Source organism: Fusarium fujikuroi, chromosome FFUJ_chr06 (assembly GCF_900079805.1).
Source record: "Fusarium fujikuroi IMI 58289 draft genome, chromosome FFUJ_chr06".
Taxonomy (NCBI): domain Eukaryota; kingdom Fungi; phylum Ascomycota; class Sordariomycetes; order Hypocreales; family Nectriaceae; genus Fusarium; species Fusarium fujikuroi.
In genome coordinates, this window is record NC_036627.1 from 1,545,868 (window position 1) to 1,573,101 (window position 27,234).

General features: G+C 48.3%; 11 protein-coding genes and 2 non-coding genes; 9 read left to right on the top strand and 4 right to left on the bottom strand.

Moving 5' to 3' along the window:
* Nucleotides 1–1,653: 1,653 nt before the first annotated feature.
* Nucleotides 1,654–5,022, top strand: FFUJ_05830 (probable PMA1-H+-transporting P-type ATPase; the record flags this gene model as incomplete). XM_023579087.1 has 5 exons in its annotated part: nt 1,654–2,083; nt 2,138–2,361; nt 2,495–3,080; nt 3,146–4,392; nt 4,444–5,022. The coding sequence occupies 5 exons, from the start codon at nt 1,654–1,656 to the stop codon at nt 5,020–5,022; spliced, it is 3,066 nt and encodes a 1,021-aa protein (XP_023431986.1).
* Nucleotides 5,023–5,735: 713 nt separating this feature from the next.
* Nucleotides 5,736–6,078, top strand: FFUJ_05831 (uncharacterized protein; the record flags this gene model as incomplete). XM_023579088.1 has 2 exons in its annotated part: nt 5,736–5,882; nt 5,944–6,078. The coding sequence occupies 2 exons, from the start codon at nt 5,736–5,738 to the stop codon at nt 6,076–6,078; spliced, it is 282 nt and encodes a 93-aa protein (XP_023431987.1).
* Nucleotides 6,079–6,270: 192 nt separating this feature from the next.
* FFUJ_05832 (uncharacterized protein) lies at nt 6,271–8,041 on the top strand (the record flags this gene model as incomplete). XM_023579089.1 has 3 exons in its annotated part: nt 6,271–7,019; nt 7,069–7,528; nt 7,580–8,041. 3 exons carry the CDS (start codon nt 6,271–6,273, stop codon nt 8,039–8,041), a joined length of 1,671 nt encoding a protein of 556 aa, XP_023431988.1.
* A 524-nt stretch (nt 8,042–8,565) lies between these two features.
* FFUJ_05833 (probable potassium channel beta subunit protein) lies at nt 8,566–9,780 on the top strand (the record flags this gene model as incomplete). XM_023579090.1 has 4 exons in its annotated part: nt 8,566–8,839; nt 8,893–9,095; nt 9,149–9,199; nt 9,250–9,780. The coding sequence occupies 4 exons, from the start codon at nt 8,566–8,568 to the stop codon at nt 9,778–9,780; spliced, it is 1,059 nt and encodes a 352-aa protein (XP_023431989.1).
* A 1,088-nt stretch (nt 9,781–10,868) lies between these two features.
* On the top strand, nt 10,869–11,951 carry FFUJ_05834 (putative oxidoreductase CipA-like protein; the record flags this gene model as incomplete). XM_023579091.1 has 2 exons in its annotated part: nt 10,869–10,940; nt 10,992–11,951. 2 exons carry the CDS (start codon nt 10,869–10,871, stop codon nt 11,949–11,951), a joined length of 1,032 nt encoding a protein of 343 aa, XP_023431990.1.
* Nucleotides 11,952–12,113: 162 nt separating this feature from the next.
* On the bottom strand, nt 12,114–12,187 carry tRNA. Its single transcript has one exon. It is a non-coding gene (tRNA).
* Nucleotides 12,188–12,286: 99 nt separating this feature from the next.
* On the bottom strand, nt 12,287–12,360 carry tRNA. The gene has a single exon. It is a non-coding gene (tRNA).
* Nucleotides 12,361–14,902: 2,542 nt separating this feature from the next.
* On the top strand, nt 14,903–16,544 carry FFUJ_05835 (choline permease; the record flags this gene model as incomplete). XM_023579092.1 has 2 exons in its annotated part: nt 14,903–16,118; nt 16,165–16,544. The coding sequence occupies 2 exons, from the start codon at nt 14,903–14,905 to the stop codon at nt 16,542–16,544; spliced, it is 1,596 nt and encodes a 531-aa protein (XP_023431991.1).
* A 342-nt stretch (nt 16,545–16,886) lies between these two features.
* FFUJ_05836 (related to heterokaryon incompatibility protein het-6) lies at nt 16,887–18,870 on the top strand (the record flags this gene model as incomplete). XM_023579093.1 has 2 exons in its annotated part: nt 16,887–17,790; nt 17,840–18,870. The coding sequence occupies 2 exons, from the start codon at nt 16,887–16,889 to the stop codon at nt 18,868–18,870; spliced, it is 1,935 nt and encodes a 644-aa protein (XP_023431992.1).
* A 542-nt stretch (nt 18,871–19,412) lies between these two features.
* Nucleotides 19,413–19,880, bottom strand: FFUJ_05837 (uncharacterized protein; the record flags this gene model as incomplete). Its single annotated transcript, XM_023579095.1, has 1 exon — nt 19,413–19,880. One exon carries the CDS (start codon nt 19,878–19,880, stop codon nt 19,413–19,415), a length of 468 nt encoding a protein of 155 aa, XP_023431993.1.
* Nucleotides 19,881–21,694: 1,814 nt separating this feature from the next.
* FFUJ_05838 (related to P.aeruginosa anthranilate synthase component II) lies at nt 21,695–22,538 on the top strand (the record flags this gene model as incomplete). XM_023579096.1 has 3 exons in its annotated part: nt 21,695–21,932; nt 21,979–22,205; nt 22,254–22,538. The coding sequence occupies 3 exons, from the start codon at nt 21,695–21,697 to the stop codon at nt 22,536–22,538; spliced, it is 750 nt and encodes a 249-aa protein (XP_023431994.1).
* Nucleotides 22,539–22,778: 240 nt separating this feature from the next.
* Nucleotides 22,779–24,627, bottom strand: FFUJ_05839 (related to C6 transcription factor; the record flags this gene model as incomplete). XM_023579097.1 has 3 exons in its annotated part: nt 22,779–23,612; nt 23,661–24,489; nt 24,551–24,627. 3 exons carry the CDS (start codon nt 24,625–24,627, stop codon nt 22,779–22,781), a joined length of 1,740 nt encoding a protein of 579 aa, XP_023431995.1.
* Nucleotides 24,628–25,366: 739 nt separating this feature from the next.
* Nucleotides 25,367–27,023, top strand: FFUJ_05840 (probable glycine hydroxymethyltransferase; the record flags this gene model as incomplete). XM_023579098.1 has 4 exons in its annotated part: nt 25,367–25,462; nt 25,510–25,566; nt 25,615–25,846; nt 25,897–27,023. 4 exons carry the CDS (start codon nt 25,367–25,369, stop codon nt 27,021–27,023), a joined length of 1,512 nt encoding a protein of 503 aa, XP_023431996.1.
* Between the last annotated feature and the right edge of the window lie 211 nt (nt 27,024–27,234).

Here is a 27,234-nt window from a genome sequence, read left to right on the forward strand (position 1 = left end):
GCACTTGCCATCAGATATATTTACGTGGGCGGTGTTGTGAGTACCTTAATGTTTCGCCCTCTCGGCCCTGAGAAAGCTCTTCAAGGCTGTCTTTCGACCCATGTTGAAGTTCAAGTATGCGCAACGGCGAATATGCATAATGTGACGGTTGGATGATAAGGCCCAGTTCTACCATGCCACAGTATGTGCCGTTGTGGGATGTCACATATAAGCCATGCGTTGGATGACTTGTCCATCATTTTCAGAACATCTTCATGCCATTGAGGCCGATCTCTGCGCCTGTAGGCAGAGAAGGAAGTAAGATACGGGTTAGCTGTATGCTCCTTCCTCAACAGACCTCGACCCATTACGATGCCCACCAGAGAGAGTGCTCGCTCCTTCCTCGTGATATCAGGAATACATCCCCACGATGGCTACCTCAGACAAGAAAAAGAAGTGCGTAGTAGGTACATACATACTAAGGCAGGTATAAATTTTACCACCAAGTTTACGGCGCAATCTGCCATTCTCTAGATTATTGTTCTGCAAGACTTTTATTGTTCTTACGCCTAGAATGGCAGCACGATCTTCTCTACCGAATATGGAATTGGAGCAACTCCAATGGGACGAAACCTCACCGGTGGTTGGGTGTTCCTGCTACGGGACGGACCCTGGCTGTCAGAGCGATCTGCAGAAGCATCGGTTGACCCCGACGCATCGTGTAAGTTGCAATATTGTTGAACCAGCACGAGACTTATGACTACTATAGGCAAAAAGCTACTGGATCGGTTATTTCCACCCAATTCGACTCCATGTTTACCAACCGAGCCAACCGCCCAACATGATGTGACATTGGTCGGTGAAGTTCACCTCCATGGAAATGCTTCCACGTCTGAACTCAGGGTCTACCGGGAAGTTTTGGCTGAGTCCGTTTGTTGCAAGACCCCAAAAGCTTACACTTCAGCTCTAGTCTCGATTTCCGAAAACAAGGAATTGGTCACTGGGGGTTGCCGACTCGGCAGGCATTTTGGCCGACAAATCTCTCCGCATGACCCCAAAAATACCACGACCAATTGTACCTTTCACAGTTTCGCGGGGTTGAGGCTACACCATATAATGTATCCAAGTTGTCGAATATCACATCCGTCAGAACCGAGTTCACGAATTGACAACGGCTATGCGGCACCTGAAGGTCGTCATAGTTATGCACCCGTCGCCCGGCTTTAATGAAATATCCAGAAACTCAATTCTTAATCCCTCATTGTTTATTGTACATCTTGACGGAAATTGGGTTATTGGTGACAGAATCATCCTGGCACGCAACCCTCTGGGGATTGCTTCTAGGCTTTAGCGATGCAGATCTGCCTTCCGGATCACACGGGAGCTTCTGGAAAATAACGCTCTAGGGTCACAGGAAGTCGGTCAATATTCATATTCGCGAACGCGAGGTTGCAGTGAACGGGTTGCAACGCTGCAAAGACGAGAGCTATCCGTAAGAGGCAGTAAGCTATGCGCTCCTAGAGAATGCGCAAAGCAATAAATAACGGCTCGTTGCGCCTGGAAAGGTGTGTTGAAGCGTGTGTTTGCATCCTGTTCTCAAGACAAGTGCGTGCATAGATTTCGTGACCTTAATTATCCTCTTTACCATCATAATCTGCTTGAACGATATCACCAATGTCTAAACTGTTCCGTCGTCGCAAGAACAACAACGATGACCTGGAATCCAACGCTGGCCGGCGAGCCTCCCGCGCTTCTAGGGGCGGGAGAGCCGCCAGCATTGTAGACGACAGTCTCGGCGAGTATCCTGCCCTGGATCACTACATTAGCAACTATCGCGAAGATCGTCGTCGCCCAGCTGATGATCGTGATGGGAAGGTTAAGAAGAAGCATTGGTGGCAGTTCGGCAGTGGTGTCGATGCCCAGGAGGAGCCTCCTGCTAAGAAGGGTACTCCTGATGCTTGGCTTGAGACGGATCTCACAGCTGGTCTTGCGTCGGATGAGGTTGAAAGACGAAGACAAGTGACAGGATGGAACGAGTTGGTTTCGGAGAAGGAGAATATGTTTGCCAAGTTTCTGGGCTTTTTTACAGGCCCCATTCTTTATGGTAAGCCATTCTGCCGTCCGTTTGAGGGTTCAGTTGCTGATCATCGCATTGTAGTTATGGAGGTCGCGGCCCTTCTCGCAGTCGGTCTCGGGGACTGGGTGGATTTCGGAGTCATCGTTGGTATTCTTATGCTTAACGCCTTCGTCGGCTTCTACCAGGAGAAGCAGGCCGCAGACGTCGTCGCTAGTCTCAAGGGTGATATCGCAATGCGATGCACCGTCATACGTGATAGCAACGAAAAAGAAATTCTGGCACGAGAACTTGTTCCCGGAGACATCGTAAGTGGTTCCTTCCCAAAACCGTCAAGCTTAAGTTGTTCCTTCTTGAAGCAGTCAGACTTGAGTGGTTCCTTCCTGAAACCACTCGACTTAAGCTGTTCCTTCTTGCAACCATGACTGATTAATGCCCTAGCTCATTGTACAAGAAGGCGGTACCGTTGCTGCAGATGCTCGCCTTATCTGCGACTATACACGCCCCGAAGATTTTGAACTTTACAAACGTCTCCGAGCCGAAGATAAACTCGACCGCAGCGATGAAGAAGATGAGTTTGCTGAAGGTGCAGACAAAGAACAAGACCATGACACATCAACAGAACATGATGCCCATCAACACAGTCATGAGCAGGAGCCACATGACTATCGAAGCCGTCCTCTCGCTGCCATTGATCAGTCTGCTATCACTGGCGAGTCGCTTGCTGTTGAGAAGTACCTTGGCGATATGGTCTACTATACCACTGGCTGCAAAAGAGGCAAGGCCTTTGCCCTTGTTCAAACCACTGCCAAAGAGTCTTTTGTCGGCCGTACTGCAGACCTTGTCCAGGGAGCCAAGGATCAAGGCCACTTCAAAGCTATCATGAACAATATTGGAACATCGCTTCTTGTTCTTGTTATGTTTTGGATCCTCATAGCCTGGATCGGAGGCTTCTTCCACCACATTGGAATGACGGAGCCCGGATCGCAGAATCTTCTACACTATGCTCTTGTTCTTCTCATTATCGGTAGGTCTCGAATAATGCCTAATTCAGTTGTTGTGGAATGACTTTGGCTAATCGTTCCAAACCAGGTGTTCCTGTTGGTCTTCCAGTTGTGACAACCACAACCCTCGCCGTCGGAGCAGCGTATCTCGCGAAACAGAAGGCCATAGTTCAAAAGCTCACTGCCATTGAATCTCTTGCTGGTGTCGACATTCTCTGTTCTGACAAGACTGGTACGTTGACTGCCAACAAGTTATCGATTCGCGATCCTTGGATGGCAGAAGGTCAGGACGTCAATTGGATGATGGCGGTCGCGGCTCTTGCTTCGAGTCATAACCTCAGAACCCTAGATCCCATTGACAAGGTCACAATCCTTACGCTCAAGCGCTACCCCGAAGCCAGAGAGATCCTCAAGCAGGGGTGGGTAACTGAATCGTTCACACCTTTCGATCCTGTCTCCAAGCGCATCACTGCGGTTTGCCGCCTTGGAAACGATAAGTTTTGGTGCGTCAAGGGAGCCCCAAAAGCGGTACTGAAACTGGCTTCAGGCTCGGAGGACGAAAGCCGAATCTACAAAGAGAAAGCTCAAGATTTTGCTCGAAGGGGATTCCGTTCGCTTGGTGTCGCTTACAAAAAGAACGATGGTCCCTGGATCATTTTGGGTTTGCTGTCCATGTTCGATCCTCCCCGCGAAGATACAGCCCAGACAATCATCGAGGCAGGCCATCTTGGCGTTCCAGTTAAGATGCTGACTGGAGATGCAATTGCAATTGCAAAAGAAACTTGCAAGATGCTGTCTCTTGGAACCAAGGTGTATAACTCTGAAAGACTGATCCATGGCGGCTTGTCTGGAAGTGTACAGCATGACTTCGTCGAGCGTGCAGACGGCTTCGCAGAAGTGTTTCCCGAGCACAAGTACACGGTTGTAGAAATGCTGCAACAAAGAGGTCATCTCACAGCAATGACAGGCGACGGTGTCAACGATGCTCCTTCCCTGAAGAAAGCGGATTGTGGTATCGCAGTTGAGGGTGCCTCGGAAGCTGCCCAGGCCGCAGCAGATATCGTCTTTCTCGCCCCTGGTCTAAGCACCATCGTTTTGGCTATCAAAACCGCTCGGCAAATATTTCAGAGAATGAAAGCGTATATCCAATATCGTATTGCGCTCTGTCTCCATCTGGAAATCTATCTCACGCTGTCCATGATCATCATCAACGAAACAATTCGGGTCGACCTTATAGTATTTTTAGCCTTATTTGCGGATTTAGCGACAGTTGCAGTTGCTTATGATAATGCTCATTGGGAACCGAGACCGGTAGAGTGGCAGCTACCCAAAATTGTAAGTTCGTGATACCCGATGTGTTGCTAGCGAAGGCTGACGCTGTGACAGTGGGTTATGAGTGTGATTCTTGGGATCCTTCTAGCTCTCGCCACTTGGACTTTGAGAGGGACGCTCTTTCTACCCAACGGAGGCATTGTTCAGAATTTTGGCTCCGTCCAAGAGATCCTCTTCTTAGAAGTCGCCCTCACAGAGAACTGGCTCATCTTCGTCACACGAGGCGGCAAGACGTGGCCATCGTGGCAACTCGTGTTCGCCATTCTCGGTGTCGATGTCCTAGCTACTCTTTTTTGCCTCTTTGGTTGGATGTCCGGTAGGGGCGAGATCTCCCACCCCGAGTCGAACTTCAAGCAGAGCAGCAATGGCTGGGTTGACATCGTGACCGTTGTGATCATCTGGCTTTACTCTTTCGGCGTGACCGTTGTTATCGCTATCGTTTATTTCGTTCTCAACAAGCTGTCTTGGTTAGATAATCTCGGCAGGAAAGATCGCAAAAAGAAGGACACCAAGCTCGAGAACATTCTTGGCCACTTACAGAAGCTTGCTATTGAGCATGAGGTTGACGAGAAGACTGGAAAGAGCAGGTTTATGCTGGCAGAGAAGGCTGCTGATGAGGATGATGATATCTAGAAACCGTTGTGTAGTATGGAAGTGTGAAGTTTGTGAGTTTGTCGACGAAGGCAGGGATAGAAGGTACTTCGTGGGCACCTACCTACCTAGGTAGGTAGGTAGGCACGCAGTTATTTCCTTCCGTTCAGGGGAGGAGTTTCCACTTCTATAGCCTTTTCAGTAATGTGTCCTTCCCATCTTCTGTTCGCCATTGCCCGATTCACATTTTCCGTGCAAGCCAAAGTTCTGACGACTCCTTCCATTAAGCATTAATGAACTCTATTCCAATTTGACAAATGTTGAAACCAGCAAACAGTCCAAAATCAGTTATAGGTTACCGTATGATTATAGTTTATGTTATGGTTATAATCATCTATCGATTCCATTTAGTATCTGGTACCTATACCAGCTACACCTACCATGGAAGCTGAGATCAGCCAGGGCCGTCTTCAGGCTCTCCTGCTTCTCAGGTTCTCCACTCGTAACCTGCCCAGCAGCTCCCTCCTTCCTCACAACAAGAGAAATTTCTCCCAGCGTGATTCAGTGTCCTAGGCAGAAGGAGCGAACAAAAAAAAAAACGAAATCAACCAAAAATTACAATGCGTACTTCTTTCCTTCTTTCCTTCTTTCGCCGCGGCAGCTTTCCCACTTCCACTTTCCAATCTCCATACGAATTCCCAGATATCATACGGATCAAGTTGCCAGCTTTTTATACCAAAATTACCAGTGAAACCATGGCGACACCAATTGTTACGTTGTCTGAAGAAGACGAATCGTGGATGCAATGGGATCCAAGTGTCGAGACCGTCTGGCCCGATGTCGCCGCTCCTTCACCGTTGCCGATGCCTAAGCTCCCGGCTCCCATCGTGGAGAAGCCCAGCGTTGAGCTTTCCTGTTCATGGCGACCAACAAGTATTATACTTACGCTAATTCATGATATAGGGCGAGAACTACAAGCCAGGACTGACGCCCGCTACAACAGACAGAGACGACCGTCTAAGCTCTAAAGGAGGAAAGGGAAACAGAGGTGCTAGGGCAATCTCGTTGGAGAATGGCGGGGGAGCTACCGAGGCTTAGAAGGGAACCAAAATCTGGGGTAGACAGGGGTCCTGGAAGGCGAGATCGCAACGGACCAGCACGTCATTTGCACCAGAAGTAGCACAGAAACAATTCATCTCTGCCGAGTCTTTTCATTTGCCGCACTTTCGTTCTTTTCACTGGTCAATGGTGATCCTTCTGACTCCCATCCAGCAATTCGACCTCTGAGCCATGACCCCACCTCCACGACCTCCGAGAAACACTCCGAGTTCTCGTCAGAAGCTTGCGAGACGAGCCTGCGATTCATGCAAGGTTAGAAAGATCCGCTGCTCAGAAACACCCCCTTGCACAGCGTGTGAGGCATCGGGCATAGAATGTACCTTCAATCGTTCACAAGGGACGAGAGGGCCGCGAGGATTGAGACCAAGAACGCTGGATAAGATTGAGCGAAGACGCCAAGGGGATGGAGCAAAAAGCGATACCTCAAGCCCCGATCAAGCTATTGCCAAGAAGTCACCGTCACCTGTTAATGAAGTAACTTGTTTACTGGACGTTCTAGAGGTTTACTCTGAAAGACTGTACCCCATCTGGCCCATCGTTGACGCAACTGATCTAAGGAACAAAATTCGGCAGAATCCCAATGAAGGCGGTGCAGCGAGGTGCCTTGCTAATGCTGTGGCTCTCGCTGCTATCGCTCAACTGAAACTGGACACTGCATGGCGACCCAGTGTAGAGGAGGCGGAAACAAGTGGGCTAAGTGAGAAGCTGGGTCTCTTGGATGCCTTGAGGATTTCCTTCTTCCTACATATCTACCATGAGAACGCTTTGCCTGGAGGCACAAAGTCGCTTGTGTACTTGCGTGAGGCTATCACACAGGCACAAATCTTAAGACTTGACCGTGAGTCTACTTATCCTTCGCTTTCAGAAGCCGATCAACATGTTTCGCGACGGATTCTCTGGCTACTGTTTGTCACCGAGAGGTAGGGTTCTTCATTCGAAAAAGATCTCCTGCTAATGCGTATCGCCCAGAGGTGTTGCTCTCTTGCACAAGCTTCCCATAGTCCTCAAGCCAAACATCTTGTTCCCTTGGTTCGGGGGAGCTGATGACCGTGCTGAAGTTTTACCGGCATTTTTAAAGTTGGTCCATCTGTTCTGGGTCTTTGATCAGTCCAACATCTTTGAGATCCTTCGCAACATCGACGCGGACTCGGATATACCCAACATGGCCTCCGTGGCTCAAAATTGCTTGGAGCTCCTGCAGCAAAAGCTTCTCGACTCAGCCGACAATGACGATTGGGGCCCTATAAATGAAGTCCAGCGAGCAGACATGTTTGTTACAAGGCAATGGATGCGTGCTGTGTTATGGCGAGCGGCTCTACGATTTGGCATTGTCATACCCTCGATGAACCCCATTCATATCGCCAAAGACTTCTTAAGCCTCGTTTCCGAGCTTCCAAAGGCTGCTCTTGAGTCTCATGGACCGACGCTGGTGAGTCTCATAGTGGATGTATAATCTGATGCAAGCTTACAGTCGGGGCAGGAATTCAAAACATTTGAGATTGCTACTGCAGTAATTGATGCAATCGCAAGTGATCACTCAATACAAAACGACCAATCTGGTCCAATACTCCATCAACTACGCGACATACTTTCGTCCTGTCGAGGAGGCAATCGTACTCTTCTCTCACTTCTCACAATCCGAATGGACGCAATCTTCAATTCAGGCCGTATGTTGGAGCCAGAGGGTGATTCAGTGGCTTTTGAAGCAAATCTAGCATCGACTTTCCAAGATACTGCCGAACTTTTGACATCACAACCGAACCTCACGATGCCAACGTATCAATTCATGGAAGGCCAAGCTTCTCAAATTTGCTGGCCACCTCTGGACCTCGGCTACCTGGTTCGATCGCCGTCGCCGCTTACTCGTATGCTACTGGAGTCGATGCCCCGCGATGTTACTGAACAGGACGAAATCCAGCAGATAATTGAGACACCAACCTAAGTGTAGGTAAAGGATCGGTGAGATTACGGTCTTCCGGCAAAATTAGGCCTAAACTCCACCCAAAAGTTGAAAGACCCTTCCATTGCTGGCTTATGGCGTAAAGAGGACCCCGTATTGCGCCATTGCACCCTTGCTAAGCTACTGCAATTCCCCGCTGCAGGACACCTGCACATGGGGAAGTCAGAAGCCCAGGTGTTACAGCAAATAAGTCGGAATATCCGACTTGATGAAGCTCTTTGACATTTACCGGCTGGATGAGTCAACTTTGCACTCAAACTCGCGACATTACTCAGATTAAAGCAACATACAAGTCCCTCCCAATTGTTGGCGGCACTGATTCATAGAATAATAATCTTCCTGTAAGTCATCCCCGCTCCGAAGCAATCTCCGAAATATTCTCCGGCTACACAACCCCAATTCGAATTCGGCGACGAGCCGATTTTACAATTTTATACTGACCAAGGTGTGTAGAAACATTGACTTCGCGCAAGATTTACATCTCCAAGGTCTCATAAATCGTCAAGATGGCTTGGACTGAACCTAGAAACACTGGCATGATCTACCGTCGTCTCGGTAGATCCGGCTTACATGTCTCTGCGATTGGTCTTGGTAGCTGGATGACCTATGGAGGCTACGCTCAAGATGAGGAGGCATTTGCTTGCATGAAAAAGGCTTACGACCTTGGAATCAATTTCTTCGACACAGCCGAGAACTATACTGCTGGCCAAGCTGAGATTGTCATGGGAAAGGCTATCAAGCACTTTGGCTGGAAGCGCAGCGATTTGGTCATCAGCACGAGTGAGTCCTTAAATGCGCCAGGTATTCGATGCCTTGATGCTAATGTTTCTCAGAGATCAACTGGGGTGCCGTTAATGGAGAGATTCTCGTCAACAACCATGGGCTTTCGAGAAAGCATATTATCGAAGGTCTAGATGCCTCATTGGAGCGTCTTCAGCTCGACTATGTTGACATTGTCTACGCTCACCGGCCAGATAGACTGACTCCTATGGAGGAGACTGTCCGAGCCTTCAACTACCTGATTGACAACGGAAAGGTTTGTTTAGCATTCGCCAGACTTGATTGCAGCAGCGCTTACGAAGTCACTAGGCTTTCTACTGGGGTACATCAGAGTGGTCCGCTGATGAAATTGCCGAAGCTGTAAGTCACTATCACTTGTATATAATTTGCCTAGATTCTCACATCAACAGGTCGGAATTGCTCGTGATCTTAGAATGATTGGACCTATCGCCGAGCAACCCTTCTACAACATCCTTATCAGAGACAGAGTTGAAGGTCAATTCCAACGCCTATATGAGCGCACTGGCCTAGGTATCACCTCGTTCTCCCCCTTGAAAATGGGCGTTCTCAGTGGAAAGTACAACGATATAGTTGACGGCAAGCCACCCAAAGACTCCCGGTTTGAAGCCAGCAAGGACAACTTCGCCGACTTCATGCGCGGCCGTATTGGCACTGATGACTGGAAGGAGGAGATCGACAAGGTTCGGCAGCTGAAGCCCATTGCTGATAAGCTGGGCATCAGCCAGGCTCAACTTGGTATTGCATGGTGTCTCAAGAATCCTAATGTTACCAGTGTAATCACCGGTGCCAGCCGGCCTGAGCAGTTGGACGATACTGTTGCCTCGCTGAAGATTCTTGATAAGCTGACACCAGAGATTATGGAGGAGATTGATGCCATTACGAAGAACAAGGTTGAGCTGGATCCTGCTAGACAGAGCTAGGAAATTCTAATGAAAATCTAAAGAGAAATCTATCGCATGAAGAGTATCGGACATTGAGGTGGTCGAGGCATAGGCGTTAAGGAAATATTAAAATTGGAGTATACGTAAAACCGTAACAAGTTATATTCATGGCTCAGCTCTTGTGATAGTGTTAGGAGCATTCGACCCTGTAGAGGGATACATCTTTGCGCCGGACCTTTCTGAAGATATGGACCTATTTCTCTCTCGATTCATTTCTTGCTATTCTGGTCGGCAAGTCTATACTTATTCATTGTTGGGTAATTCTTTATTCATGGCATTGTAGTGAAGAAACCAGTTGCACTTTCACATTGTAGACATGTTCAATCGGCTCAACAGTCCTCGGAACTCCCCGCGACTTCTATACATGATATGATATTGAATACATGCCCATGATATGACGAGAAGACAAAGTCAACTGGATAAATAGTTGCGAATGGAAGCCTGTAGATCGATTTCTAATCAATATCTACGACAAGATCCCACGAACTACTGCGGCTCAACAAGGTTCACTTCTCGATAACCAACTGCCGTAGACGACAGATCACACGTTGTCGGGTCGCGACATTATGAATCACCATACGACTTCGGCTCAAGAGAAGTCCGAACTACGAGAGCAAGGAGATAAACTCGGACTCGCGCTTTTGGTTTCACTATCAGCGATCCAACCCTGGATATTGAGGTCTATTAACTTATTCTCGTATTTGACAGCCTCTGATTGGTTCATGTCTTTTTGGTGGGGGCCATCCGCCCCGAGCGGGAGACCCTCTTACCCGTTACGGTAAAAGCACTTACCGGATATGGTAAAATTCTCGACCGACGCCAAATGCAAAGTCCGCGATAGCATCATCGACAATGGCCTAGAAGCGGACGGCAGGAGTTAACGAAATGTCCGGGCAATTAATTGCTTCAATGGCACTCAAAGCTAGTAGTGAAGACTCAAGTATAAAGATGTCGGGACATCTTCCCTTTGGAGAAGCATCTCATCATCACACTCATCAACTTTACTCAACAATTTACTACCACTTGCAGTTTTACGTACATAAATCTTCCGAGTCTCAGTTACTACAATGGCTCAACATTACGCCAAGGACCAGCCTGAGGGCTTTGTAAACAAGATTGAACGAGTTGCCATTATTGGTGTAAGCAACACATTCGCTGTCATCTAATTAATAATGACTGACATTTTACAGGCCGGTGGAAGTGTTGGCAAGTACTTGGCCAAGTATCTCATCGCGACAGGCAAGCATACAGTCACTGCTATCACCCGTAAAGGCAGCACCAGCAAATTCCCCGAAGGCGCTCACACTGTCACTGTTGACTACGATGATGATAACTCTATCGTGGAGGCACTTCGAGGCCAGCAGTTCCTCGCAATCTCTCTCTCAGTATCCGCAGCCCCTGGCACCCAAGAGAAGATCATTGGAGCGGCCGCCAAAGCAGGTGTTCCATGGATCATGCCCAATTGTTATGGCATCGACTTCACCAATAAGTCACTCGCCGACGAGAACCTGACCGGTAGAAGTGTGCTCCCAGGAATCAATGCCGTGGAAGAAAATGGTGTATCCTCGTGGATTGCCATGTGCTGTTCCTTCTGGTACGAGTTCTCTCTGGCCCAGGGTCCTGAATGGTATGGTTTCGACGTGACTGGCGACAAGAAAAAGGTTACGTTCTACGACGATGGCAACACCCGGATCAACAGCTCAACCTGGGATCAGTGTGGTCGAGCTTTCGCAGCTCTTCTGAGCTTGAAGGTTATTCCAGACGATGAGAACGACAAGTCACCTACCATTTCCCAGTGGCGAAACAAGCCCCTCTACATCTCCAGCTTTCTCATCTCTCAGCGAGAGATGCTCGACAGCTTTCAACGAATCACCGGTACTACAGACAAGGACTGGGAGATCGAGTATGAGGATTCCAAGGAGCGCTGGCAGCGAGGCATGGACCTTCTTAAGAAGGGGGATCATTCTGGCCTTGGACTCGCTATGTATGCTCGAACGTTCTATCCCAATGGTGATGGAAACTTCGAAGCCAAGTATGGCCTTGCAAATGAAGCTTTGGGTCTACCTAAAGAAGATGTTGATGAAGCCAACAAGAGGGCTTTGAAGATGGTTGAGGACAAGTACAACTACTTTGTGAACCGAAATTATTAAGGGTGCAGGGGAACAATGAGGATGGATTGACATTAAATGTACAAGATTTGGTAAACTGGACTTTCTAGGTAGACAAACAAGCCACTTGACCACTCACGCACAACCGCACACTAATGCCTGTGAGTGACAAAAAGGGATAGATGCTCCAATGAGCAAAAGAATGGTCCCGCTCGGGCTCGAACCGAGGACCTTCTCGGTGTAAACGAGATGCCATAACCAACTAGGCCACGAGACCAATGGAGATACATAAAGAGGTAAGATTTGGGCTTAAGTTTGTGGAGTTGTGAGCGGTGAGAGAAAAGGAGACGCGGGTCCTTTCGGATCCGCAAAAATGTGGTTCCGCCCGGGATCGAACCGGGGACCTTCTCGGTGTTAACGAGATGCCATAACCAACTAGACCACGGAACCTAAGCTGATGAGATGAAATCTCTGGCGAATTGTGTCAGGGGAGGGCGTAGGAATGCCTATACACATGCACATTGAGGAAGGCCATCGTTGATTGACGGAGAGTTTTCAGAAATTACTATATTACGTTTAAGCCCCAAGATCTTATGATTCTATACAATTAGTCTTCATTCCTTAGAGTATGTTAAGTGCATTAGAACTGTGGGAGTTACCCTGTGCTTAGATATCTTGAAACCATTTTCAAGTAATGTTCTAGAATCGTCAACTTCATGCTCTACAGCCCTTTCAATATGCCCTTTAAATATCAAAAAGTTACGCTTGGAGTGTCCAAGACTTACAAATCTAACTTGGGTGAATTTGCATTCTCGAGGTATCTGGGCTGTTGCCAGTCGTACTTGGTTTAATTGTCTGTTCCTCGATCCTCTAAGTGGTTGAGTCTGTTTCAACCGCTATTCTTCCCATATTACCTTATGATTGTCTTATTGCACTATTATATCCATGCGCACCCTTCAATATCGACCAAGTCTCTCCATTGAGAATCTTATGTCTCAATAAACGTGGTACAGTGACTGACAGGCTTCGAAAGCTATGGCGTGCACCTCCCGCCTTGGCGGCTCTTGGCGAAGCGATTTGGAGCAGAGCCTCAATATCAGAAGTCGATTTTAGATATTCACTTGATACTGGCTATCTAACAGAGCAATTTCATTGGCCACTTTTGAGTTACCGCCATCTATAAAGAAACCCAACTTGGCAGACTTTGCCAGGAACAGCAAGAATCGTGGAGCTCATTTATCAACGTCCCATCACTATATACAGCGCCTGATAATGATCAGCTCATCTTGGGCGGTCCGTATCGAAATGCCGACGATTCCACTTTGTTCGAGTCTCTCCAGTCTGATCTTAAGAACAATAGCAACTTTCATGCTCTCATCTCAAAAGAGAGCACCTCCGACCCAACGGTCAAGCTCCGAAAACAAAGTGGAACGTTGTGAATATTCATTACTCAACACAGATCCAAAAAGTCGGAGAAAAGCCTGGGGAAAAGCAAAAACCCCTCAAGGTCGCGGGGTCACATCGCGGAGTGCCATGCAAAATCTGTATAACTGGTCATCTTGTCATATTCCAAAACGTAATAAAAACCATTTCTCCAGAGTCGTCAATACGGGGATTTGAAACTCAGAAGTGAAGCTTTTTTCTCTCGCCACTATAGGCTCCAGTTTAATATTCCCACATGGCACGGCAACCCCGTCGAGAAGCCGGTCGATGCCGGTCCTGAGACTTATAATTCCCTGATAAAGACAGTGAGAGCTATGCATTTATGCAACATCTGCCGGTTCGGCCGGTCGACTCGGTTAAGACGGATGAGTAGTAGACAGCACGGACCAGAATATGTTCAGAGAGCCGCAATTTGATTATCTGCCTTATTCGTGAACAATATTCAAAAGTCACCAAGCTAGGGGAACATCTCCACTGAAATGGGCCTCAAAGATAGACCCAGTTAGAGTTATTTTACAGAGGTCTCCTGATTTTTATCTCCAACTGTTCCCTTGATGAGTTGGGGTAAATCAGCTAGGGAGCCGCACATCCGTTCGTGGGGGAGCTAGATTCATTCAAGTCTGACCATAACAACGTGTTTGAAACCAATTGAAAAGAGTTGGAGAGATGACATGCCTAAAGAAGGGCGTGTAGGAGAAGGAAATTTTGTTGGAGACCAAAAGGCCGCTGATTCCGGAGCATGGACTTGGTTTTGGGAGAGTCGGCTCCGAAGCGCGCTATTGTCGCAAGCCTAGACTTCAGCTTAGAAGATCTCCATACGGACGGGTACTGTACAGAGGGGACATGATAAGACAGGCCCCTGTAATCATTCGATGAGTGCTCTACAACGCTGCATTACTTGCAGGAGTATAGCTGTCCTGGGCAGTTATTTTCCTATGCGGTTCATCAGCTTGCAGGGCCTTACATGTCATAAATTACTTCTAGAACATGAGCCGAACTTGTTACTCAAAAGCCTCATTCAAGGATGGCTTGCCCAATCCCCAACCCAGACAACCACCCCAAAACAATTCTAGAACAAAAAGAGATAGGCCCTTCCCCGGCCCGGGGCATGATCCCCCACAACGTCATCCAGCCATAGAGTTCACCGCGAAGGGTGGATCGTCATCCCTAGACTGTCACAGCGACATGGGCCAGGGGAGGCAGTAAAGCTCAAGGCATCTATCTCAAGTGACAAAAAGACTTGGGTAATCTCAGTGTGGATTCACCTGAATTTAGACTAAATACTTTTGACACTCTTCCCTCAGGTCACAAGTTTTCTTGCGCCCTGAGAATGGGGAAAAGCGACTTTGTTACGCAACCACAATGACGCCCCCAGAGATAGCTACGATCGCCGAACTAGATACCAAATAGTCCAAGTTACAGCCTAGCCCAACAGGAGAAGTGATCCTCCGTTAACGGGCCTGACGTCTGGCATTTAAATACCTGCTTTGCTAACCTCCTAACATGTCACCCTCTGACCTCACTTGATATCCCACCTCATCTCAGTAATCATGGAGTCCCAAACGCCGCGGGACAGAAATGTCCATATTGACGACTCAGCTGCTTTAGAACAGCTCGGCCATAAGCAGGAACTCAAGCGCAACTTTTCCAAGATCTCTCTTCTCGGTCTCGCTTTTGCCATCCTCAACACATGGACCGCCTTGTCAGCCTCTATCAGCCTCGCCCTCCCCTCTGGAGGCCCCAGCTCCGTCATCTGGGGTCTCATCGTGGCTGGTATTTGCAACTTGTGTCTAGCTGCTCCCCTGGCTGAGATGTTATCGGCTTATCCTACCGCTGGTGGTCAATATCATTGGGCTGCTCTTATTGCTTGGCCCAAGTGGTCAAGGGGTATTAGCTACGTCACCGGTTGGATCAACGCTGCTGGCTATGTTGTCTTGACGGCAACGGCTCCTCTGCTCGGAAGTACTTTTGTTATTGATTCGATTACTTTCATGCATCCTACCTATGAAGCCAAGGCATGGCATCAATTCCTGATTTACCTGGCCTTCACGATCATCGCCCTTGTCATCAATGCCTTTGCGACACGAATTCTACCTCTATTCAACAAAGCCGCCTTCCTGTGGAGTATCTCGGGATTCATCATCATCAGCATAACCGTTTTGGCCTGTGCTGCTCCCGATTACCAGAGCGGTGCTTTCGTCTATGGAAAGTTTATCAATGAAGTCGGCTGGCCTGATGGCGTCTCTTGGATGCTTGGACTTCTTCAGGGTGCCTTTGCTCTCACCGGATTCGATGCCGCAGCGCATATGATTGAAGAGATCCCTAACGCTCGAAAGGAGGGCCCCAGAATTATGATCTGGTGCATTCTTATCGGCATGCTCTCTGGTTTCATCTTTCTCTCCTGCCTGCTGTTCGTTCTCAAGGACGTTCAAACCGTTATCGAGTCACCAGCTGGTGCTCTTCTGCAAATGTACTTCGATGCCACTAACAGCAAGGCTGGAAGTATCTGCCTCATCGTCTTCTCTATCGTCTGCATGGTGTTTACTGCCACTGCTATCATGACCACCAGTGCCCGCATGACCTATGCTTTCAGCCGTGACCGAGGTCTTCCCTTCAGCCATATCTGGGCCAAGTACAACGACGCCCTTGAGGTTCCTCTCAACGCTCTTCTCTGGACTACGGCCTGGGTTATCATCTTCGGTCTTATTCTTCTCGGAAGCTCAAGTGCCTTCAACGCTATTACTGCTGCTTCCGTTGTTGCTCTCGGTATGTTGTCCTCCATCTGTGCCTCTTCTTAACTGACATTTCAAAGGCGTCACCTACGCAATCCCTCCCGCCATTCATCTCCTCCGCGGCGGAAACTTACTTCCCGAAGACCGACCTTTCAAGCTCAGCGCCCCTGTTCGATGGGTTTGCAGTCTCGTTGGTATTGCTTGGGCCATCCTCACCACCGTCCTTTTCGTATTCCCACCCGAGCTTCCCGTCACGGCTACCAACATGAACTACTGTATCGCTGCTTTTGGAGTCATCCTTCTGATTGCAGTGGGCACTTGGATCGTTGATGGTCGAAAACACTACAAGGGCCCTCTCATTGAAATTAATATGGATGGTGCCACTCTTGAGGGCGCGTCCATGGCCGAGACCACATGCACTTCAAATCCTGAAGATGATATGAAGAACCATCATGCATAAATCAGCGTATGTGCTGTGAACATATCTAGAGCGTGGATTTAACAACAGGCTATCATTGGATAGCTAGATTAAATAGATCTCGTGTATTATTTCTTGAATTATGCTCTATGTCTAGTGATTCTAATGAAAACTTCTTCCTTTTGCCGACTCGTCTGTTGAAGCAAAGAAGAAAAAGAATGCCAGAAATCGTTACAAGTAATCACAACCCTGGTCAGTTCTAAGTGTCCTAAAACAGACATGGCCCCCATGCAATCAACCCTGCCAAGAAATCTCAGACGTCATCCGGCAACATAATCGCTCAATGAAGGATCAAATTGGTAAACACAGCTACATAGCTTCGAGATGGTATACAAATATGACTCCTTGCTACTGCACGGGCAGATTCGACTTCTCAAAATCATTCCTGGAACTCAGAATGCCGTAGTTTCGAGCCATATGAGTGTCATCAACCTTGACGATAACCCAACCTACAAATGCCTGTCATATACTTGGGGGGAGCCGGGTGGAGATGTAACCGATGAGAGTTGGTCGAAGCCTTCTCAGACGATTCTAGTTGACGGATTTGAGATACATATCAGGCAAAACCTTTACAACGCCCTCATTGCGCTGTGTCAATCTGGAATTCTAGGCCCCATATGGATAGATGCTCTTTGCATTAATCAAAACGATATAGAGGAACGAAACGCTCAGGTTTCTCAAATGGCAAATATCTACAAAAGTGCTGAGGAAGTCATTGTATGGCTCGGTCATGAGAGAGAATACACCCAGACAGCAGTGGCTTGCTTTCAAAGATTGCCAATCACCCGCCAGGAGCTCCTTTCAGACGAGCATATCGTCTTGAGGGACCAAGCACTTGCATCGTGCAGCTTCACTGACTCAGAACTGCTAGCCATGACACGTTTCTTCACTGACCATGCATGGTTTGGCCGGACATGGACACTTCAAGAGATGTGGCTAGCTCGAGAGTTGACATTTATGTGCGGAACAATCTATGCTTCTGTGGATGTTATCCTCGCCGGAAGTAGTATTGCACATGATAGTTACTCGTCGAGGAGTGTTACAGAAGACATCCAGAGGACCCCAGCCATTACGTGGCTGATGAACTTCACATACGACTTGATAGCTAAACTGAGGAAGGAAGTTGATGAAACTTCCCCTTCGCCACTTGGATTCGAGGTCGACTATCATCGTGCGAGGCATGCTACAGATCCCAGAGACAAGGTTTATGGTTTACTGGCAATATCAGGTAACTCGTCTCCGTTGAGAAAAAGACAGGACTGGCTAATGAAATCCAGATACCACTACAGCGGATGATTATATGGAACCAGTAGTTGCCGATTATTCAAAACCAGTCCGGCAGGTATTTTCGATAGCTGCAGCACATTGCCTACTCAACACAACAAGCTGGCGAGGGCTAAGCTATATCGGAGACCGCAGTAGATACCGCATCCCAGATCTACCGTCCTGGGTTCCAGACTACACACAAGCTATTCCTTGGAGGCTTCTTCAACGAAGAAGTGAAGATACCTTCAAAACAGCAACTCGCCAACAAGTCTGCATCGAGTACGACACCAACTCACCATACACTATCTACTCGCCATATTCATATTTTGATACGATTACTGCCGTCACAACTGCATACTGGGAAGACATAGAGGGCTATTCCCAGATGACTGAAATTCTCAACCTCGCTCTGAACCCATTTCCTGTCAAGGCGTTTGGAGAAGACAATGTCTTATCAGTACTGGCCAGAACCTTGACGGCAGATCAAGCAGGAATATATGACTATGATTCATATGATTTTGTTGGCCAATTTGGAGAAATGATATACGGTATGCTGTGGCTGAGCATTTCAAAGAATCCAGATATGGTATCCGAACTGCTCAAGAACCCCAAGGCCAGTCTTTCCAAAGCTTTGATTTCGATAGGAATTCAGGACCGAGGAGACTTACTATCAAGTCTACTACACCCTTATCGACAATTATGCAGAACAGAGGAACAAATAGAGCCAGAGTCTAAGCCCACAGAGTCTCAAGACCAGAGCCTCAAGGCTCGAACCTCATTGATACAGCTTGACTGGGGCTCTGCATCACACAAGAGAAGTCTCTTTCGAACGAAGAAAGGATATCTTGGCCTTGCACCACAGACTATTAAGGTCGGTGACGAAGTGGGCATATTGCAAGGCGCCGAAGTTCCGCATGTATTTCGTCGAGTTTCGGGTTCGGAAACATCGTTGAGTCTAGTCGGCGACGCATATGTTTATGGGATTATGCATGGAGAGCTGGAGTCTGAGGACCTGGAGTTCAGAATGGTTCAGCTAGTTTAAATGAAGCTCACGGCTTGTCGATAATACCTCTAAGTGTCACAGCGCCACGATCGAGCTGTCAAATGTCACTTTGGCGTGGACGGCTTCACCCGAGTACGACGTTGACGGGGTGACACGAGCGCCACGGTATCAATTAAGCTTAATTGTGATTGCGCATGCGAGATGATACGAAAAACAAAGCCTTGTGCTGCACATGGGAGGTTTGGACATGGCTGGAGCCATTTACGTGTAATTGAACATTAATTAGGGAATTCGAGCGTTCATAACAATGAGATGGAACAAAAGATGGTACCCAAGGATTCGCGTGTATTCAAAGCCTTCATATACATGCATTTCTTTCTCAGTCGTGACGTGATTCATGATTTCATCTCGTAAGTCGTGATGCTGCATGACGTGCTGATTATATCCATACGCCGTAACTCCTGTCCGCTCATCGGACCGACGTTGATCAATCGAACTGATTCAATGGGAAAGCATCACGAGGTATCAAAGCGAAGGTTGCTCTGTCGCAAACGCTTATTGTCGTGTCGGTGGCGTGGGGCTTATACGTAGTACCGTGAACTGCGATCAGTTCCATAATATCCAGGCGATCGGCCACGGCGATGGCTTCGAGATCTCGACTCTCTAACGACGATTGGGGGAGGTGCGGAGATGCTTGATCGATGCGATCGTCGACTTCGAGAGCGATGATGATGTGAATGTCGTCGAGGCTCCTCCTTGTAGTGATACCACTTCTCGCGTTCTTGAGGTGGTGCGCCCAAATTGAGACACGACCGAACAACCCAGAGGAGAAGAAGAAACCCAGCAATTGAACCAATGACGATACCGGCAATTGCGCCTCCGCTCAATGTTTGGGCACTATTGCCATCATCGCCGGACGTAGTAACAGTGACTGTTTCTGTGTTTTGCCGAGCCACTAGAGTGGGAGGAAGAGACAGCGTTGGAGAAGAGAGGGCTCTGGCGAGGATGGTACCCAAGCCGAGATCTTGCGGGGAACTGAGCGGAGCCATTGATGATCACAGACAGCGAGTGTCAGAGATAGTTAGTGATGGACGAGCACAAGATGGTCAATGTTCAATGTCGACGAGGGGGTGCAGCATCATTTAAGTACAGCCTCCAGCGTCAATTAATGAGTGATTTAGCAAGCCGAATTCTCCTCAACGGGAGGCTGGGATGGCATAACATAATGGATGAACTGTAAATGAGAGGTTTTGGACGTCATAGTATCATCAACATCACCGATCTCACTGCGACTCCCCGCTCACACGAGACCATAAGAACTCTACCTCAACCCTTGTACCCAGTCTTGGCTGGTTGTAGTAGTTATCACTAACCCTCCCGGTTAAAGTGTCAGACTCATTGTGGTGATTGATTGCCATGCTTATGACGTCTACAGCTTCTTTGTTCTCAGCCATATCCTTGCTTGTTTCGACTTAGCTCGGCCACTCAACTCAAGAAACTTGCATAATTGATGCGCTAAGAAACGGCAGTGCCTGGAATTGATCCAAACGTAGGAGCTTTTGTTACGAAACATTTGTCTCATTGGCCCGTGTTTTCCTCTTTTTTATGCTTGTCAATTGGGCCGAGGCTGATTGACATCCAAGGAATCAAAGAATTATCCACATTCACATTCACGTTCGTGGATCAGATTCAGCTGAGCAATTGCATGTGTTGCTGAATGCTTGTTAATTGGATCTACCGAGGTTTATGCAAGATATGTATCAGATCAGGCCCGAGACATCCGTTCTTATCATTTGAGCCTCCAAGGTGGCTGGTTTCATATCGTGAAGAACTGATGATGAATTTTCAACGACAAGGTCAGAGTACTCAACAGTCCTAACTCCACCATGTCTCTTCATTCAGAGAAGCTCTCCGTTATGTTTGTTCAATGTCCAGTTTCGCTTCTGAAATCATCAAATCGTAAGCTAGCTATTAGGAGCTCAAGATCCAGAACAACAGAACTCTCATATCTAAGGGCAGTCTGGTGCAATTCGAATCTTTATGTGCTGTCTGATATCTACTAAAGAATTGGTTTTGATATATTTCAGTGGCTATCGATGATTCACTTGGCCTCTATCATCACGTCACCGGTGAATATCATTCTTCGTGACTGTTACCATCATCCGACCGAGATGAGAAGCAACAATGTGTATTTTATCGAAAAATAACTTTTTGTATTCGGTCTAGTTAGGACAGAATCATAACATACTCTATATAAGTCAGGCAACATCGCGATTTCCGACTGACCGCAGTATTTAAACAAACCGCCACTACCAAGCAAATTGTGACGAGGGGTTGTTAGGGTCGCGAGTATGAAATAATATGCATCCTTTTTGTGACTTTTAGGAAGAATATGTCCTGATGTAGATCTATCAAATATGTCTCGATAAAAGAGAGAGAGAGAGAATCAGTATTTCGTTGTGAACAGATTCTCTTCAGCCAGTATCATGCCCTCCAACTGCCTACATAGAAACAATATCAGCCTATAGTTATAAGGTCCACCAATAGACTATCAGATCTTATCTCACAATATCCTCAATCATGGTGTTTAGGTTCAATACGTGTACAATCCTATGTGGTCCTGTGGAGCGCGGTAAAGCGCGGCTATGAACGCGGACCGAATAAAGCACCAATAGACTCACATTCCGCCATCCCGGCTAACATTACTAAAATGAGGGTCGTTTGTGAACGACGTGGTCATGAGGTTCCTTGTTGGTGGGGATATTCGTGTAGATTAAAGGGCGTTGAACATCTATATCTTTTGATAACGAACCCTCCTTGACCTTCATTAATTAAACCACTATCATCACACAATATCGTCATCATGACTCGAACATATAGAATTGCTGTTCTCGAGTGCGATACGCCTTTTCCTTCCGTTAATGAAAAGCGCGGTTCTTATGGAGATATCTTCCGTGATCTTCTTACCAAGGGTCTCGAGAATGAAGCACTTGGTGACAAGGGCAAGGACGTGAGCCTGGATCTTAGCAAGTGGGATGTTGTCACAGCACAAGAGTACCCAAACATCGGAGATGTGGATGGTTTCTTGTTAACAGGAAGTAGTAAGTTTCTTTATCAAATCACGTCTGCAAAGCTAACAGGATGCAGAACACACATCGTTTGCTGATGACCCTTGGATCTTGAAGCTCGTTGAGTTTGTCAAGAAGGTTTATACGACGACGGAGAAGCCCATCGTTGGCATCTGTTTTGGCCATCAGATCATCGGACGAGCACTTGGTGCAAAGGTTGCGGTGAGCCCCGGTGGTTGGGAGGTTTGTGTTGATAGAATCAACCTCAACGAGACTGGCCAGAAGCTATTGGGTGTTTCATCTCTCGTAAGTACCACTCATCCTTCCCGTAAGTCTTCACTGATAAAAGAACAGGGCCTTCATCAAATGCACCGAGATGCAGTCCTGGAAGTTCCCGAAGGCCTGGTCAGCCTCGGCAGCAGCTCAAGGTGCGAGGTTCAAGGACTCTACAAGCCTGGGCGTATCATCTCGTTCCAGGCTCATCCGGAGTTTGATGACTTTATCATGCAAGAAATCATGGAGGCCAGATATGCCCAGCAGATCTTCTCAAAGGAGATGTATGAGGAGGGTATAACGAGAGCGAGGGCGCATCATGATGGACTTCTAGTGGCTGCGAAGATTTGGGAGTTCCTTCTATAAACAATTAGACAATAGCAATCCGTTCATTTGACCGAGCACAACGCAGCTTTCTTCATAAGCGATAGCAATAGCCTGAAGAAGAGCTCGGGGATGTGATCATTTCGACGGCCAGACAAGCTGCGCATAATGAGTTCAAAAGAATTGGTGGTGACCGCCATATATAGGGCATCTTAATTGCATGTGCCTCAAGGACTCTATTTTTATATATCGAGGCGGGTATCTAGGATTAATTGTGTCCTTTCATGCAAAAGATATCCAGATCTGACGCTCACGCATCGCCCTACATAGCGTCCAAGGACTGACTTGGTCCGGCGGCTGCTCCCAAATATGCTCCAGTAGCACCAGTGTTTGTCTCATATTCCCCAGACCAATTGTGTCCAACATAGTCTGCAACCGCGTCCTCAAAACCTGCTGGACTGTAGGATCTGAAGTGCTACACCCGATGACAGCGAGTGGCCAGCAGAGACTCGTATTTATCCTGACCGAAGCGGGGAACTGATCAAGTAATGCCACTGCTTCAGCGACGGCCGATTCAACTAATGCTCGTTGGAAGCTACCTTCAGGTTGCTGATAAGGTTTTCCGAGGACTGTCCAGAGATAAAGGAGGGCAGCTTGTTTCCATACCAGCCCCGCAAGACGTGTATATGGTGTGACGGAAGGATCTGGGAAGAAGCCCATTACTTGAGATTGAAGGAAAGCGAAATTGACAATGTTGTCGGGGTTTGGAGAGATCTCTCCATCGGCAGTCGGTGAAGACATTACTTGTCCTAGGTGAAAGATCTGGGATATAAGAATGAGGATTTCGAGCCAGCAGCCACATAGTTGGCCGACGTACTTCCTTGCGACCAAGTTTCTGGCCCGGACTTCAATATCGGGGCTGAGCAATGACTGTGAGTTATACTGGGGATCAATCGAGATCATACTGGTGCCTGCGATATGCATGTAGTACTCGATTAGAAAGTCTGGTAAATCGTCGTATACCATGTTCTGTGTCCCTGTGAGTAATGTGCTCACTAATGACTTGGACGCTGTTAGATGGTCAAATATTGTGCCGTGAATGTCTCCCTTGGCAACCTGCAGTATGTTAGTCAACAGCCGTGTCGTGGAATCAATGGTACGGACCTCAGTCAAACACATAATAAGACTGCCGACTGTCAAGACAAGGGTGTTCTCTGCGTTTCCAGATACATACTCATCGACGACATTCCTAAACATCCGCAGTGAGTCGGTGTAATATCTCTGAGCAATCTCATCGCTTGGATGTCGCTCTGCTGATGCCTGGCGATGCGCAGCGCTCTGAGCGAGGATAAGTTGTAACACAAGAGGTTTTGAGAAGGCCAATGGTATAAGCTTGGCGATGAAGGGATTCACGTCTGTGGAACCGTTGCCCATGCTATTGGCCGTTCGTGACAGGTAGTAACTGAGGAGCTCATATGACTGATGTCCCTGCTCAGGTAGCATCGACATTGGCATAGTAATAGCTCCGTTGAATGAGAGTCCTGTGTCTGGGGACGGCGGCAGAGTGAGAGTGAGAGCGTTGGCGGTATCTGCATCCCATGTTGTGATAACAGTCGGTGAGTCTGATGAGTTGGATGACTGTGAAGGAGATGGCTGATCAACATCATCAACGGAAGTGATGATATCCACATCAGCTTCAGCATCGACCATGTGGGTGTCCCCTTGCCCTTGCACTTGCCCATGCACCGGAGAACTGTCGCCATTCTGGGGTACATCGGGATTCTCAGCAGCTCGGTCCTCCTCCGGCACCGGGTCCGGTATGACCGGGTCATTCACCGAGTCCGCATCGTGGCCCTGTCTCAGCGAAGCAACGCTCTGCTGTGAGCTTGTAGATGCAGCACCAAATGAGGACCGCGATGGCTCCTTGGCAGGCTGTGGTTCAGGCCAGACACAGTCGAGCTTATTGCGCTTGCAACCGCTGCAGATTGGTTTACTGCATCATCACGTAAGTCAAGTCGAGTCAAGATGACTGTCTGGAGAGTGGTTGGCAGTACCTCTCGTCGCACTTCTTTTTGCGCTTCCTACAGGTAAAACAGCCCGTCCTACTGCGGATTATAGGCACGGGACGCATCGAGGAGGGGTTTGGGGTTGGGTTTGGTGGTGACGGTGACATATTGAGCCCTCTTTTTTTTTGCCACCGAAGAGACTCGGTGACAAAGCAAGCGGATTGCTTGGCTTTGAGTGAGTGGTACAGGTACAGGTACAGTACAGCGCGGTTAGAGGTGAACGCAGGCACAATCAGGTGCAATGCAAATCGGATGGAGGCTCCGGAATAAGCGAGACGAACCGTAAAGCAACGTCCGTGGCCTTGGGAGTGGATCGTGTTTGTTTTTGTTGTGGGGGAGTCAAGTCAAGTCAAGCCTAAGGCCACTTCGCTCCAGCAACTTGACGTACGTGACGGGAATAATTGGCTACCCTGTACCAAGCCACTTCATCCCCGCTCACCGAGTCAGCTTCTAAAAGTGTTCTAGGCTCAGAGATAGCGCATGTACCCTCAGGTAACTCACTCCCGGCCCTCCAAGACCAAGCCTCCGAGGATCATGTGGGACTCGTCCACCCCCGGCTTTAGATCTCGACTCAGTGACGTTTGATAAGATTGACTCGGTGACATTGGCCATGAGGTACGTACCGGCATCTTGATCTCATGCTCCGGTCATGGAACTCATGAGCCGAAGGCGGCGGACAAGGACATTCTTATTAGATCTTGTTCTGCTCTAGCTTGGACTTGTTGCTTGAGACTGTATTGTAATTTCGTCTTCTTTTTTCCTTTCTCTTCAGTTCATACAGAGATACCCCTCATCATACACATCATGATGAACCTGAGGCTCCTTCGGCAGCAATGCCTTCGCACAAAGCCATCTCTGGCCAGCCGTGTCACCACCAGGACATTTGCTTCTCAGTCAGATGTAGGTCTTGAATGAAGCCAAATCCAACAATATCTAACTCTCTACAGCTTCTCGGTGCCAACCTCGAGCAAGGCGACCCTGAGATCCACGCCATTCTCAAGCGTGTAAGTCACTCCCCATATCCCAAGTGACACAATCTCACACCATTATAGGAAGAGAAGCGCCAGAACCACTTCATCAACCTCATTCCCTCCGAAAACTTCACTTCGCGATCCGTTCTCGATGCTCTAGGCAGTGTTATGCAAAACAAGTACTCCGAGGGTTATCCTGGCGCACGATACTATGGCGGTAATGAACACATCGATGAGGCAGAGCGTCTATGCCAAAGACGTGCCCTTGAGACCTTCCGTCTTGACCCTGAGAAATGGGGTGTCAATGTTCAGCGTGAGTCTCGACTTGACGTTAAATTCTTTGTTCAGTGCTAACAGCCTCAGCCCTCTCTGGATCCCCCGCCAACCTCTACGCCTACTCTGCTATCCTCAACACTCACGACCGTATCATGGGTCTCGACCTTCCCCATGGAGGTCATCTTTCCCACGGCTACCAGATCCCCAACAAGAAGATCTCCATGGTCTCCAAGTACTACGAGACCTTCCCCTACCGATTGAACGAGGAGACTGGTCTGATTGACTACGACAAGCTTCGCGAGAACGCTCTTCTGTACCGTCCTAAGGTTATCGTCGCTGGTACATCCGCCTACTCCCGCCTGATCGATTACGAGCGCATGCGTGCTATCGCCGATGAGGCTGGTGCTTACCTTCTGTCTGATATGGCTCACGTTTCTGGTCTTGTCGCTGCTGGTGTTATTGGAACACCCTTTGAGGATTCCGATATCGTTACCACCACCACCCACAAGTCCCTTCGTGGACCTCGTGGTGCCATGATCTTCTACCGCAAGGGCGTTCGAAGCACAGACAAGAAGGGCAAGCAGATCATGTATGATCTTGAAGGCCCTATCAACGCCTCGGTTTTCCCCGGTCACCAGGGTGGTCCTCACAATCACACCATCACCGCCCTCGCTGTTGCCCTTCGCCAAGCTCAGACCCCCGAATTCAAGCAGTACCAAGAAAAGGTCCTCGAGAACTCGCAAGCTCTGGCCAAGCAACTCTCCGAGGGTCTGGGCTACAAGCTCGTCTCAGGCGGTACCGACAACCACCTCGTCCTCGTTGACCTCAAGCCCAAGGGTGTCGACGGCGCGCGTGTCGAACGTGTTCTCGAGCTCGTCGGCGTTGCCAGCAACAAGAATACCGTTCCCGGTGACCGCTCCGCCCTCAAGCCCGGTGGTCTTCGGCTTGGAACACCCGCCATGACAACGCGGGGCTTCAACGGCGAGGACTTCAAGCGCGTGGCTGATATTGTGGACCGCGGTGTGCAGATCACTCTAGCGGTTGATAAGGACGCCCGCGCGGCTGCTGAGGCCAAGGGTGCTAAGAACCCCGGTACCGTGAAGAACTTTTTGGAGTTCTTGGGTGATGGATCTAATGTCAAGGAGATTAAGGCGCTACGAGACGAGGTCGCTGAGTGGGTTGGAGGGTTCCCCCAGCCCTGGCTCAAGTCATGATGTTTTTGATGAAGAGTACAGATCATTTTTGGCGTTTGGAAAATAGTATCATAGCAAAATTTACATAAGTTTAAAGAGTATATTGCATGATTCTCACCAAACTTGCTGCGTTGTAACTGTCTTGATCATCCATGTTGTGATCATGATGGGCTAGATTAGAGTGCTGCAAGTTAAGCTGTTTAGACAGCATCACGCACGACTGTGTACCAGC